This window comes from Cannabis sativa, chromosome 7, assembly GCF_029168945.1.
Source record: "Cannabis sativa cultivar Pink pepper isolate KNU-18-1 chromosome 7, ASM2916894v1, whole genome shotgun sequence".
NCBI classification, from domain to species: domain Eukaryota; kingdom Viridiplantae; phylum Streptophyta; class Magnoliopsida; order Rosales; family Cannabaceae; genus Cannabis; species Cannabis sativa.
The window spans coordinates 62,304,371-62,320,023 of record NC_083607.1 but is presented as its reverse complement, the minus strand read 5'-3'; the positions used below and the strand labels follow the sequence as shown (position 1 = coordinate 62,320,023).

At 34.3% G+C, this 15,653-nt stretch overlaps 2 protein-coding genes across 2 annotated transcripts; both read left to right on the top strand.

Moving 5' to 3' along the window:
* The first annotated feature begins 3,243 nt into the window (after nt 1-3,243).
* On the top strand, nt 3,244-6,406 carry LOC133028961 (putative disease resistance protein RGA3). Its single transcript, XM_061119096.1, has one exon. The coding sequence runs from the start codon at nt 3,274-3,276 to the stop codon at nt 6,373-6,375; it is 3,102 nt and encodes a 1,033-aa protein (XP_060975079.1). The 5' UTR covers nt 3,244-3,273; the 3' UTR covers nt 6,376-6,406.
* Nucleotides 6,407-11,606: 5,200 nt separating this feature from the next.
* On the top strand, nt 11,607-14,960 carry LOC133039948 (putative disease resistance protein RGA3). Its single transcript, XM_061119087.1, has 2 exons — nt 11,607-14,772; nt 14,866-14,960. Exon 1 carries the CDS (start codon nt 11,666-11,668, stop codon nt 14,750-14,752), a length of 3,087 nt encoding a protein of 1,028 aa, XP_060975070.1. The 5' UTR covers nt 11,607-11,665; the 3' UTR covers nt 14,753-14,772; nt 14,866-14,960.
* Nucleotides 14,961-15,653: the final 693 nt, after the last annotated feature.

Genomic DNA, 15,653 nt, shown 5'->3' with positions numbered 1-15,653 from the left:
GATAACTTATATATTTTCTTTCATATATATAATAGTGTGTTGAAAATTGTGCTAAATGTGAATCATGATTGGGATTTGTGGTGCGGGTCAAGGTTAGGATCATGGTCCGGGTTCAGGTCCGAAGTTAGGGATCGAGGTTTAGGTTTTAGGTCAGAGTCTAGGTCTAGGGTTTGGACTAGGGTTCGGGTTCGGGTCCGAGGTGGGGGTTCGAGGTCGGGTGGGTCGGGTCGAGGTCAAGGGTCCGGGGCATGGGTCCGAGTGTCGAGGTCGGGTTGGGTTAGGGTCAAGAGTCTGAGGCATGGGTTCGAGGCTTGGGGTTGGGGTCCGGGTCTGGGTTTGGGTCTGGAGTCAGGTGTCGAGTTAAGGTTTGGATTTGAGGTTGGAGTTCGGGTTCGGGTTTAGAGTCTGGGTCAGGGCTGAGTCCAGGATTGGGGTCCAAATTCGAGGTCGGGGTCCAAGTTCGAGGTCAAGGTCGGGTCGGGTCATGGTTGGGGTTTGGAGTCGAGGTCCGTGTCGGGGCCAAGGGTCCAAGGTCGGGTTGGGTTGGGGTCCAAGCCAAGGTTACGACGAAGCCAGGGCTGGGGTCTATGGTCGGGGTCCAAAGTCCATGATCAGAGTCGAAATATGATAAAGAATAATAATTTTATACAACATATTAACATAAGTCAATATTAAATATTATATTGTAGTAAATAATAGTATATAATACAATATAATACTGTTAGAGATTTTATGACAATGGAAGATAATCAAGATATATTATAATTTTATTGTAAAATAATACAAATACTAAAATAAGAGATTAATTAAATATATGTTACAATACACATGTATACACTATATATATATAAAAAAAAGGTAGAAGAAGAAGATTATAACACATGTAATATAATACATATATATATAGTAAGAGAATAATATATATATAATACACTCACTCACACAACCTTGAGTGTAGATTAGTGGGGATCACCATGACTTGAACAATGTACTTTGGGAATTATCAAGTCTTAGAATTTTCTAGCAATGTGTTTTTTTGATAGAAAACGTCTCCCTTAATATAAGCACCTTAGACCTCTTTATATAGTGTTTAGGATATCACCATTTGAAGTTCAAACTCATAACCTTCCATAGATGTTATGGACTCAAATATAACTCATGCACACATCATAACTCCGATAACATTAAAAATTTCAAATTAATTACACTCTTATAAAATTGGTGATAATGATAGAAGTTACTCATAGTAACCAACAACTCCCCAAAATATTACAAAATAATGAGAGTTAATATATATTATCATATGTTATCTAAAACATATTTAATCTATACATTATATTATTTATAAATAATATTACATATACCTAACACAACACAATATTATATAATATAATTTTACACTGTGTATAAAACAAATCCATATAGACTCAGTAGACAGTAGTAAAGTTTTTTGTTTTCCTTCAGTCAAAAAGAAAGTCATTTCATTCATCAAATGGTGCAATAAATGCATTTTCTTCTTTTGCTTGGTACGTTTCAATCTCTTGCCAATTGCAGCTTTTTCTTTCTTTCTTTCTTTATTTAATTTTCCTTTTTTATTTTTATTGAAAGGGGCAGCTCTTTTTTTTTTTTAATTATTATTTTTTGTTTTTAAAAAAAAGACTTGTAGTATTTAATTGTTTTTTCTTCTTTTTGTACAGTCACACCATCATTGTAATTTTTTAAAGGCCCAACATATGAAGTTTGCCATAGAAAATTCATGAGAAGAGTTTATACATGTACTATTTTCAAATTAATAAGTGAGATGAGATAAAAACATTACTATTAAGGAGATAAGAACATTACAATTCGACATTATTGGTCTCAAATATTATTTTATGGTGACATTATATTTTGCATTTAATTATCAATTTTTCATGATAAGTATTAAATATAATGTGAGATTTAATTCTTAATTACACTAGTAATGTCTTTGAATTATGATTTTGTAAAGTTTTTCTTTAAATTTTTTCCTATTGCAAAAATTCTTTCCAACTATGCAAATTGTTAAAAATATTCCATCTAGTTACATTCTACTTATTTTTTACAATAATTAGCTTATGTGACTATGAGTTATAGGTATAATTATAACAGAAAAGCTTATTTAATAACTTTAAGCTACTTAAAATACAATTTATTGGTTTTAAACATACAAACAATACCTCTAAGAATGCAGTTGCAAGGGGACATTTGTAACGATTTTTATAAGGATAAATATTATTTTGGACCTTGTATTTTGCAAATGTTGCCGATTGGACCCTCTGTTTTATTAAATGATATAACAGACCTTTTATTTTCTAAAATGGTACAAGTAGGATCCTAAATTGATTTTTTATTAAAATAAAATTTAATAATAACCTAATTTAGAGGTGTTGTGATAAAATTGTATACATTTTCTACATCTCTTCATGTTAGGAATTGTCTTCAAGTTGGTTATATTAAAAAAATTATCGAAAATTGAGCTCAGAGTCTTATTTGTACCATTTTAGAAAATACAGTGTCATGTAACAAAACGGAAGACGAGTCGATAACTTTTGCAAAAGACAAGTTTCAAAATTATATTTACTCTTTTTATAATTCAATGGGAATTTTGCAACAAAAAAAAAAAAAAAAAAAATCAAGAGGCAAAACTCTACAAGAATCATAGTTTGAGAAGGGTTAAATCCTATTTATTCTAAAACGAAAATAGCATATGTTTAGTGTTTAAAAGATTATGAAGAATGGGAAGTGAAATAATGTCTTATATATTATCTATATAAGTTTTATGAACATTATGCTTTCATTCTAGCTCTTTACATTGCAACATTTTGGCTATTATGGCAACGATTTCCATATATACATATACTAATAAGTTGTTCCTATTAATAGTTAGTTAACTAATGAGTTTAGAGATTGTTTGTGGTTATTCTAAGGATATATTTATATATGCCTTATGGGGTTATATAATTGTTTGCCACAAAATAGTTTGCTACTTTGGTTATAACATTCAGCAAAGTATTAAATACAAAAGCAAGACAAAAATAAAATAAGTACATAAAGCAAAGACAATGTCTCTTGGAAAAAGATGAAGCAAGGAATATAACAAATCCATGTTAAAGCAATTAATACAACAATACTTTACTTTGCAGTGTCAAACTTGTTCTAATACATCATCATTGCTATATAAATATTACAAATCAGAACGTCCTTCATCTCACACAACAAACCATTATTTCAATCAATACCTTCTAAGTGAAAATGGCCGAAGGAGTTTTATTCGACCTTGCTGCAAGTCTTATTGAGATGCTGGGTTCTGCAGCATTCAAAGAGGCAAGACTGCTTTGTGGTGTGAAGGACGAGTTTCAGAAACTTGTTGGGACGATTGAAGTAATCAAAGGCGTACTTGTTGATGCAGAAGAGAAGATGGCTGTTGATAATCAAGTCAAAGCTTGGCTCAAACAGCTTGGAGATGTTTTCATTGTTGCTGATGACTTGGTGGACAAGTTTCATACCGAACCTCTACAGCGTAGAGTCATGTCTGGGAATAAGTTTACCAGACAGGTACGTCTTTTCTTCTCAAGCTCTAATCAGCTAGTTTTTCGTTTTAAGATGGGCCATCACATTAAAGATATAAGAGAAAAATTAGATGACATAAGAGCCATTAGCAATAACTTTCACTTAACTCCCCGTCCAGTAGAAAGGAGAGTTTCTAGTGGAAGTAGTATGAGGGAGACCTACTCATATGTGAGGGAAGAGGAAGTTATTGGGAGAGAGGATGAAAAGAGAGAGATTATTCAAAAATTGGTGGAAATGGATATTAAGGAGGATGTGTCATTCATTGCAATGGTAGGGATTGGAGGGTTAGGCAAAACCACACTAGCTCAATGTGTTTTTAATGATGAAAGAGTCCAAAAACATTTTGAACCAAAAATGTGGGTGTGTGTTTCTGATGTTTTTGATGTGAAATTACTTGTGGGGAAAATTTTGAAGTCTTATACCACTGGGAGTCTAGAAAACTTACAAAATGAACTGAGAAGTAGGCTAAGTGGAAAGAAATACCTGCTAGTGTTGGATGATGTTTGGAATGAGAATGGTGAAGAATGGGGTAAGTTAGAGATGTTGTTGAAGTGTGGAGGAAAGGGTAGTAGAGTCTTAGTAACCACTCGTAGTGAAATGGTCGCTAGAATAACTCAGAGTACAGTTGGGCCAATTAAAGTGAAAGGTTTGAGCGAAGATATGTCGTGGTCCTTATTCAAAAGAATGGCATTTAAGAAAGGTGAAGAGCCGGTGCAGGGCTCAAAAGAAATGGAGCTAGGGATGGAGGTTGTCAAAAAATGTAAGGGAGTTCCTTTGGCCATAAGAACAATAGGAAGGTTATTGCAGCAAAGGTTATGGCAGTCTGGAGACCCACAGAAGGAGTTGTCAAGGTTTTTGAATAGTGAGTTTGCAAAAATAGATCAAAATGAAAATGATATCTTGCCCACCCTCAAGCTAAGTTACAATCATCTCCCTTCACATTTGAAGCATTGTTTTGCTTACTGTAGATTGTTCCCAAAAGATCATGAAATTAATGTGAGGGAGTTGATACAGTTGTGGATGGCACAAGGATTTATAAAATACTCTGATGACAAAAGCCAATGTCTAGAAGAAATTGGTTACGAGTATTTTATAAATCTACTTTGGAGATCCTTTTTCCAAGAGCCAGAAACTTATGATTTTGATGATATAATGACATGTAAAATGCATGACCTTATGCATGATCTTGCAATTAAGGTGGCAGGATCAAATAGTGTCATAATCGATCAAAATTCTAAAATTTCTGATGAAAAATATCTCCATGTGTCATTCGTAAATTTTGATTTTGATCTTGAAACCAACAACTCACTCGAGATTTTCGAATTCTTTTCTCAACAAAAAAGACTTCGAACTTTACTTATACATAATTTTGAAGGGTTGAGCTTCTCAGAACTAGAGGGTTTTGGGTCCAACTTTAAGTGTCTACGAGCTTTGAGTGTACCTTCCATGAGAATTGAGGTGTTGCCAAGGAATTTGTGTGAATTAGAACATTTGAGATATCTAAATCTTTCTGGTAATTTTAGGTTAAAAGTGCTTCCTAGCTCTTTTATAAGATTACAGAATTTGCAAACTCTGAATCTTACTAATTGTTATAGCCTTGTTAGATTACCTCTAAACATGAAGAAATTAATCAACTTAAGGCATCTTATGATTGATGGATGTAAAAGATTGAGAGAGATGCCCCCTGAATTTGGGTATATGAGTTCCCTTCACACATTAGATAGATTTGTTGCATCTGAGTCCAGTGGGGTTCATGAATTGAGCAACCTTATTAACAACTTAAATGGAAGTTTAACAATTAAAAGACTCGGGTGCACGACAAACTACTCTGCATCAAAAACAACTTCAAAGCGAGTCATTTGTGAAGGGAAGCATAATCTTGATTCGTTAAGTTTAGAGTGGAATTCATTGGAAAATGATGAAATGGCAATTGAAGGTTTGCAGCCACCTTCCAACCTAAAAGTGTTGAGTGTGTCGTATTTCATGGGTGTGAGATTTGGAGGTTGGCTTTCTTCATTGGATAACCTTGTTAAATTGTACTTATATAGGTGTAAGAAGTGCCATTATTTCCCAAAATTAGATCAATTACGTTCTCTCGAGGAACTTTACATTTGTGAGGTTGAAGCAGAGTACATGTGCTCCTCTGCGGAAGATGATGATTTTGACGCCAACTTGTTCTTTCCATCCCTAGTGACTCTTCATATTAGATATTGTTTTAATCTCAAGTGGTGGTGGTGGAAAAAGGAAGTGGATGGGAATAATGAGTTTGTTAGATCATTTCCTCGTCTTTCCAATTTAGAAATAGAAATGAGTCATCACCTCACTTCAATGCCCTTGTTTCCATCTATTGAACAAGTCACACTGATTGGAACTAGCTCAATGGCATTAGAAGAAACGTTTAAAATGATGAGGGGATCAAGCAAGGCACACAACACTCACCCAAACATTTCATTGCTAAGGTCTATCGTTATAAGAAGCTGCCCCAGTTTGACATCACTAACGATGGAAGGGATTGGTAACCTTACTTCCCTCGAGTATATCTTTATAGAAAATTGCTCCAATTTGACATCACTCCTTGAAGGGATTGATAACCTTGCTTCCCTTAGGACTGTCTGTATACAACATTGTCACAATTTGACATCAATACTGGAAGGGATTGATAACCTTCCTTCCCTTGAGTCTATCCATATAGATGCTTGTCCCAATTTGACATCAATTCCCGACAACTTCAGAAAAGTGAAGCATTTTAGTATTATCCGTTGTCCAAAGCTTGAAGAGACATAATGTAATTGAAGTTTATCGATCTATTATACATGTGAGTTTACCATCTCTAAGTCTCTCTCTGTGTTTTTTTTTTTTTTAATTTAGATTAATGTGTTTATGAAGCATAATGCATGTATTAATCTGAAATTAATTTGATTTGCTTATAAATGAAACAGAAACAGGTCAATTTGTATAATTCATCCTTGTGATCCAATGAAGTGGTGTTCAGCTCAACAAGAAAGGAGACGGGGCAATGATCAGACCAAAAAAGATGGAGACATAAGTGGAGTTAGCTGTGGAAAAGAACAGAGAACTAATACTTTCGGAGTCTCATTCTTTCATTTCAACACATTCAAGATTCAGTTGATGAGAAGATTGGTGTTGTCAAGAATTTCATGGGAGTGGTTGGAGAGTCAATCAGTGTGAGAAAACTCTATTTTTGCATTCAGTGAACGAATCGTCATGCATATTTGAATCCATGGTGAGTAAACTAAGGGGCAGCAAACACAATACCAAACTGTGGAGAACAGCGATTATGGCATTAATTTGGGCTGTTTGGTTGGAAAGAAATTCTAGAATTTTTGAGGGACATGACGAGAGTTCAGAAGAGGAACTTTGGGAGAAAATAAAATTCTGGTCAGCTATTGAGGATGTTAGAGTTAAACACAAATATTTTTTTTTGTACTGTGTGTTTGGTTTTTTGCTGTAACAATTTCTTTGGTATGGCACTTGTAACCACGGTATTCCTCCGCCACAAGTGAGGTTATCTATATATATCGGGGGAGGGGTCAGTCTTAGACAAAGGCCTCTTTCTCTTTTTCAAAAAAATCGGGCTAGGTAGCTTGGTCATTCTTTTCTTTTCGAAATCAAGAACTTAAAGAAATTATTTTGCCAGCCATTAAGGTATGTTATGTTATGAAGTTCTATGATGTATGTCATGTTGTGTTTATCAATTTAAGTAGCCCCATAATGCATATTCTGGTGCCATTGGGAATGTCTGTATATATGACTGTCCCAATTTGACATCAATTCCACGCAACTTCAGCAAATTGAAGTTTTTTATATTCCGGGTTGTCCTAAGCTTGAACTAAAGGGCATGGTGATCACTTTTTAATGTTACTAAACAGCTGATGCAATCTGAACATTGGTGGTGTAATTTTCATGATTGGTAATATGGATTTTGATCACTTTTTAATGCACCTTATTTCTTGTGTAGATGATTTGCATAGTAGCATGTCTCTTAATTTTTTGGGTTTGTGTAGTGATCAAAATTGCAGTGTGATGACAAAAGTTGAAGCATGAATCTCCATGGATGGGTAATGGGTTATATATAATATATATGAGAAATAAAATGAAAGGTGAGGTGTTACTTGTAATAATTTCTGAGCTAACTTGTATTGCTTTTGTTGTTAAAGTGGTGCTACTAATTAATTAATCAGTATTTTTACTTTGTGTTTTCAGGTGTTATACATATGTATGGATAATGGATGTTTTTCCTACACAATCAAGTGAGCTATCTTTGTTGTTCTTAGGATGGTTCTTTCTTGTAATAAAGACAAGTTATGAAGTAATAAGCTGCAAGAGATGTAATTCTTTTGTTGAAGTTGTAAGGTTGGTGGTTTGTTTTGATTATGAAGTTTGCTTCTTCTTGTAAATAAATCCTATCTACTTATATGTAGAATTTTAGAATTTTAGAGCCTATTCTTCTAAGGAATCCTTTTTCAATATGACAATGGAAGAATACGAAGTTTGGTTCAAGAAAGATCGAACTGTTACAATGGTGATAATTTTCCCTAGAGCAATATCTAAATGGAGCTTTGAACACTTAGGAAACCCCCTTGAAGATCTTCTTCCCTTTGGCTTCTCAATTCTGTTCGCCTCTCTCCATGTCAAACCTTCTTGCTCAAAGTTTACAACTCAACCTCACCATACAAAAATTCTCTCAACCCTCTCTATTCGATTTTCTGCTCTAATTATAAAATGAGACTGAGGCATTCTTTTATAGACACAAGGAGTCAATCACAAAAGCTGTTACACATAACATAAGTAAGTACTTAAAACTAACAGAATTTAACTAACTTTTTTGAGCGTCCAATCCGAGCTATCTTCGAATCATGCAATGTCATCATTGTTAATAATGTGTAGTTTATTAGGGGCTGATATAACAACAATTTACACCTAAGTACCTAATAATCCTTGTGAAAAGAATTCCTTGAAAGAATTAACTATGCAATTTAATGAAGGGTTTTGTGTCTTGTTCATACATCTAAGAAGGCCTATAAATAGAGCTACATCCATTTCATTTGCTCATCCCATCACAAGCTATTCCAAGAGTGAAGAGTGAGGCTCTTGAGAGAAAAATAGTGAGAACACGTCTTAGTGGGAGAAATCTGAGAAGAAGAGAGTTCCTACAAAATTGTGAGAAACATTTTGTAGAGAGATGGTGAGATTACTACAATTAGTGAGTGTGAGAGTTTTGAGTATATTCCTCAAGTATTTGTCAAAACATAAGAGTGTAATATTGTGTACCTATTATTATTGTTATAAAGGAAGATTTACCGTGGTTTTTATTTTCCACGAGATAATTTTTTGGCACGCATTTAGTGCTCTTTGATTATTATTCGTAAAGTACTATTTCCATTGGAAGATATCTAAAAATTCTGAATATGCTTTGTGATTGCAACTGTATGTAACTGATCTTTCACATCAAGAAAGAATTTCAAAGACTCCATTGTATTTTCCGCAAATATTGATCCTAAAGGGAAATTGGAATACTACTGGAAGGATTGATAGCGTTCAATATCGATATAAGAAGCTGCCCCAATTTGACATCAATTCCCGTCAACTTCAGAAAAGTGAAGCATATCTCTTTTCTCTCTGTGTTTCTTTATTACATAGATGTGTTTATGAAGCATGCATTCTGAAATTTTTTTCTTACTGTATCAGTTCCTTTTAAATTGAACATATCAATTTTGATATAGTTGTTTTATTTTGCCTAAAGTGAGGGTTTTAATCTATAACGGGGGGAGGCCAGTCTAAGACAAAGGTCTCTTTCTCTTTTGATTTGGAGATATATATAATGAAGGCAACCAATTCCCTATAGAAGCATGAATGCATCCCAAGAATAACTGTTAGTTATTCAAGGACTTGGATCAGCACTACACAGCAGACATTAACTCTGAAATTACAACTCACTCTAAAACTCTTTTACAAAGAAGAATCTCTAAAAACTGTACCTATATTTTTGTGGATAACTTGAAATGTAGAGAGTTTAGAGATATTTATAGATGAGGAGAGGAGAGGACCCTTGCTGAGTTGGAGATGCAGCCAACTGTATTAACCAACTCTTTTGCTGAGTTGGTGCTGACATGTACATGGATTATTAAGTGAGTTTAATCTCAACAATTCCACCTCATTAAACTGATCACTGATCCAAAACAATAACTGTCATCAAGGGCGGAGCTACATGCTAAGTAACAGGGGCTTGGCCCCCCCTCAATTCTCAAAAATTTACAATATTAATAATATGATGAGCTATACAATTTGTGGTGAAATTTCACACTTATCATAGTAGAAAGGGGATGACTTACAATATTAATAATATATGATGAGCTATACAATTTGTGGTGAAATTTCACACTTAATCATAGTAGAAAGGGGATGACGTAGTGAGTGGGGTTAGTTTATTCAAAGATCATGTATATATATTTAATACTTATAATATTTTTCAAAATAAAATATAAAGTGATTCTACAATGCACTCCGTTAAAAGGGTTGTACTGATGCACTCTCTACTTGTTTCGGCATCCAAAAAAATTTTTTAGTCTAATTTTTTTTTTCATATTCATGTACGTTATGGCTATTTAAGATATCTTACAAAATTTTGAAAAATTCAGATAATTTACTATATAGAAAACAATGTTCAAACAGTCTATTTTACACGCGTATAAAATAAAATAGTCAAGCGTGCAACACAATGCTTGAACGCAATTTTCGGCGTGTCAAACTTTTTCGAATTTTTTAAAATTTTGCAGGATGTCTTAAATAACTATAATTTACATGACCATGAGAAAAATTTGGACTAAAAAATTATTCCGGATACTAAAACAGATAGAGATGTATCGATGTGTCCCTTTAAAGATGGTGCATTATAGAATTTCCCGAAAATATATTATATCCTCTTAAATTTAATTAAATACTATAAATTATGTATATAAATGTGACGTAGTATATAATTAGTGTAATTTTTTAATAATATTAATAGAGTAAATATTAGTATTATTAAATTGAGTTCCTAACACCTTATAACATCACTTTCAAATTTTCTAGTTTCTTATATAAAATATTTATGAAAATTAAAAATCTATCACATTTTCTTCAATTTTGTATGCATTGCTCGATATTGGCCCCCCTACTATCTTATCCTAGCTCCGCCTGTCATGTACACTTACCAAGTTTAGAGTTAGTTAATACCATGTTTATAACAGAATTAATTCTTTGTCAAGTTGTTAAGTTCTGCTACTTTACTTTTCTTGTAATAAGCTAGCTCTATAAATAAACATAACACTCATAGTTGTGTGAATTGAAAAAATTTGAGATATCTTAATCTTTCTCCTAATTCTTAATTAAATCTGCTCTAATTTGACATCAATTATTGAAAATACAATTAACTGCTGTTATTAATTAAGTACTATATATATCAGCTCAATTATCACCATTGTTATGTTTGAATTCATGTCATCATTCTTCTTTGGTGATGGCCTTGGATTTAACTATTAAGATGAGAAGCTTAAAATTTTATATAAGAAATATCCAATACTAATCTTTATTACATACTCAAAGCAGAGTTTGTTACAACAACTAAAGATTAGTTGGAGATTACAACTAACACACTAACATAAGTCTTGACTGAAATTTGTCTAATCAACCAACTATAATACAAGCCTTTATACCCTTAATCTTTATTCTTAATCATAAATTTACACAAAATAGTTTGCTACTTTGGTTATAACATTCAGCAAAGTATTAGATGCAAAAGCAAGATTGAAGACAAAAACAAAATAAGCACATAAAGCAAAGACAATGTCTCTTGGAAAAAGATGAAGCAAGGAATATAACAAATCCATGTTAAAGCAATTAATACAACAATACCTTACTTTGCAGTGTCAAACTTGTTCTAATACATCATCATTGCTATATAAATATTACAAATCAGAACGTCCTTCATCTCACACAACACAACATTATTTCAATCAATACTAGAGTTCCTTCCATATTAACCCTTCTTTCTCATCATACCTTCTAAGTGAAAATGGCCGAAGGAGTTTTATTCGACCTTGCTGCAAGTCTTATTGAGATGCTGGGTTCTGCAGCATTCGAAGAGGCGAGACTGCTTTGTGGTGTAAAGGACGAGTTTCAGAAACTTGTTGGGACGATTGAAGTAATCAAAGGTGTACTTCTTGATGCAGAAGAGAAGATGGCTGTTGATAATCAAGTCAAAGCTTGGCTCAAACAGCTTGGAGATGTTTTCATTTTTGCTGATGACTTGGTGGACAAGTTTCACACCGAACCTCTACAGCGTAGACTCATGTCTGGTAATAAGTTTACCAGACAGGTACGTCTTTTTTTCTCCAGCTCTAATCAGCTAGTTTTTCGTTTTAAGGTGGGTCATAAGATTAAAGATATAAGAGAAAAACTAGATGATATAAGAGCCATTAGCAACAACTTTCAGTTAACTATTCGTCCAATAGAAACGATAGTTGTTAGGGGAAGTAGTATGAGGGAGACCTACTCATATGTGAGGGAAGAGGAAGTTATTGGAAGAGAGGATGAAAAGAGGGAGATTATTCGAATGTTGGTGGAAATGGATTTTGGGGAGGATGTGTCATTCATTCCGATTGTAGGTATTGGAGGATTAGGAAAAACCACACTAGCTCAATATGTTTTTAATGATGAAAGAGTCCAAAAACATTTTGAATCAAAAATGTGGGTGTGTGTTTCTGATGTTTTTGATGTGAAATTACTTGTGGGGAAAATTGTAAATTCTAATGCTTCTAACAGTTTAGAAAATTTACAAAATGAACTTAGAAGTAAGCTAAGTGGAAAGAAATACCTGCTAGTGTTGGATGATGTTTGGAATGAGAATGGTGAAGAATGGCATAAGTTAGAGATGTTGTTGAAGTGTGGGGGAAAGGGTAGTAGAGTCTTAGTAAGCACTCGTAGTGAAATGGTCGCTAGGATAACTCAGAGTACAGTTGGGCCAATTAAAGTAAAGGGTTTGAGCGAAGATATGTCTTGGTCCTTATTCAAAAGAATGACGTTTAAGAAAGGTCAAGAGCCAGTCGAAGGCTCAAAAGAAATGGAGCTAGGAATGGAGGTTGTCAAAAAATGTAAGGGAGTTCCTTTGGCCATAAGAACAATAGGAAGGTTATTGCAGCAAAGGTTATGGCAGTCTGGAGACTCACAAAAGGAGTTGTCAAAGTTTTTGAATAGTGAGTTTGCAAAAATAGATCAAAATGAAAATGATATCTTGCCCACCCTCAAATTAAGTTATAATCATCTCCCATCACATTTGAAGCATTGTTTTGCTTACTGTAGATTGTTCCCAAAAGATGATATAATTGTTGTGAGGGAGTTGATACAACTATGGATGGCACAAGGATTTATAAAACACTCTGATGATAAAAGCCAATGTCTAGAAGAAATTGGTTACGAGTATTTTATAAATCTACTTTGGAGATCATTTTTCCAAGAGCCAGAAAGAGATGAATTTGGTGAGATAATGACATGTAAAATGCATGACTTTATGCATGATCTTGCAATTAAGGTGGCAGGATCAAATAGTGTCATAATCGATCGAAATTCTAACATTTTTGATGAAAAATGTCTCCATGTGTCATTAGTAAATTTTGATCTTGAAACCAACAACTCACTCGAGATTTTCGATTTCTTTTCTCAACAAAAAAGACTTCGAACTTTACTTTTTGATAGTTGTAAAGGGTTGAGCTTCTCAAAACTAGAGGATTTTCTGTCCAACTTTAAGTGTCTACGAGCTTTGAGTGTACCTTCCATGAAAATTGAGGTGTTGCCAAGGAATTTGTGTGAATTGGAACATTTGAGATATCTAAATCTTTCTGGTAATTCTGAGTTAAAAGTGCTTCCTAGCTCTTTTATAAGATTACTGAATTTGCAAACTCTGAATCTTACTAATTGTTATAGGCTTGTTAGATTACCTCATAACATGAATAAATTAGTCAACTTGAGGCATCTTATGATTGATGGATGTGATAGATTGAGAGAGATGCCCCCTGAATTTGGGTATATGAGTTCCCTTCACACATTAGATAGATTTGTTGCATCTAAGTCCAGTGGGGTTCATGAATTGAGCAACCTCATTAACAACTTAAATGGAAGTTTAACAATTGAAGGACTCTGGCGCACGACAAACTACTCTGCATCAAAAACAACTTCAAAGCGAGTCATTTGTGAAGGCAAGCATAATCTTCATTCCTTAACTTTAGAGTGGAATATACTGGAAGATAATGAAATGGAAATTGAACGTTTGCAGCCACCTTCCAACCTAAAAGTGTTGCATATGTCGCATTTCCAGGGTGTGAGATTGGGAGGTTGGGATTCTTCATTAAATAACCTTGTTAAATTGAAGTTATTCTATTGTAAGAAGTGCAAATATCTCCCAAAATTAGATCAATTACGTTCTCTTGAGGAACTTATGGTATCAGGAGTAGAAGCAGGGTACATGTGCTCCTCTGGCGAAGATGATGATTTTGACGCCAACTTGTTCTTTCCATCCCTGGTGACTCTTCAAATTGAAGATTGTTATAATCTCAAGTGGTGGTGGTGGAAAAAGGAAGTGGATGGGAATAATATTAGATCATTTCCTCGTCTTTCCAATCTATCAATATACCACTGCTCTCACCTCACTTCAATGCCCTTGTTTCCATCTATTGAAAATGTCAGACTGTATAAAACTAGCTCAATGGCATTAAAAGATACGTTTAAAATGATGAGAGGAAGCAAGGCACACAACACTCACCCAAACATTTCATTGCTAAGGTCTATGGATATTGAACACTGCCCCGATTTGACATCACTACTGGTGGAAGGGATTGATAACCTTCCTTCCCTTAGATCTGTCTCTATAAGACACTGCCGCAATTTGACATCAGTACTGGAAGGGATTGATAACCTTCCTTCCCTTGAGTCTATCAGAATATATAACTGCCCCAATTTGACATCACTACTGGAAGGGATTGATAACCTTCCTTCCCTTGAGTTTATCAATATAGCAGACTGCCCCAATTTGACATCAATTCCCGACAGCTTTAGGAGAGTGGGGAATTCTACTATTTGGGGCTGTCCAAAGCTTGAACAGAGATAATATGTAAATGAAGTTTCTCTGTAAGTTTATCTCTTTCTGTCTCTGTCTGTTATGGTTTAATTAGACTAATGTGTTTATGAAGCATTCATGCATTAATTTGGAATTGTTTGAAGATTGCAACTCTGCGATGGAGCAAATTTGTGGTGATAAACAAGAACAAGGCAGAAAGGGAGTGATGTAATTGAATTGATTAGTTATTATGTTTGATGGAACAAGATCAAAGAGGAGTCCAAACTCTGGGAAGGCTGCATTGAACTGTGAAGAAAATATGAGATTGATTGTCCAATGATCAACGATGTTATGATTCAGACAAAGTAAGAAATGACTCCTTACAACACAACTCTAATATCTATCTATGCATACTGCTTAATTGTTTTGTTTTGTTGTTGAGTTTAATTGTTCAATATGAATGACTCATTTGATAGGTTTCGATTGGACACAAGAGAAATGGTGGAGACATTGGGCAGAAACAATGCCATTTGGCTGAATTGCAGAAAGATGATCAGACCGAAAAAGATGGAGACATAAGCGGAGTTGGCTGTGAAAAAGAAGATTGGAGCTGTCAAGAATTTCAGGGGAATGGTTGGAGAGTCAGCCAGAGTGAGAAAACTCTGTTTTTGAATTCATTGAATGGATCATCATGCATATTCGAATCCATGGTGAGTAAACTAAGGGGCAGCAAACGCAAAACCAAACTGTGGAGAACAGCGATTATGGCATTAATTTGGGCTGTTTGATTGGAAAGAAATTCTAGGATTTTTGAGGGCCGTGAGTGACGAGAGTTCAGTCTTAGACGAAGGCCTCTTTCTCTTTTTCAAAAAAATCGAGCTACGTACCTTGGTCATTCTTTTCTTTTTGAGATCAAGATCTTACAGAATTTATTTTGCCAGCCGTTAAGGTT

Excerpts from the sequence above, each read along its gene's own strand:
- LOC133028961 (XM_061119096.1), top strand. The coding sequence starts at position 3,274 with ATGGCCGAAGGAGTTTTATTCGACCTTGCTGCAAGTCTTATTGAGATG.
- LOC133039948 (XM_061119087.1), top strand. The coding sequence starts at position 11,666 with ATGGCCGAAGGAGTTTTATTCGACCTTGCTGCAAGTCTTATTGAGATG.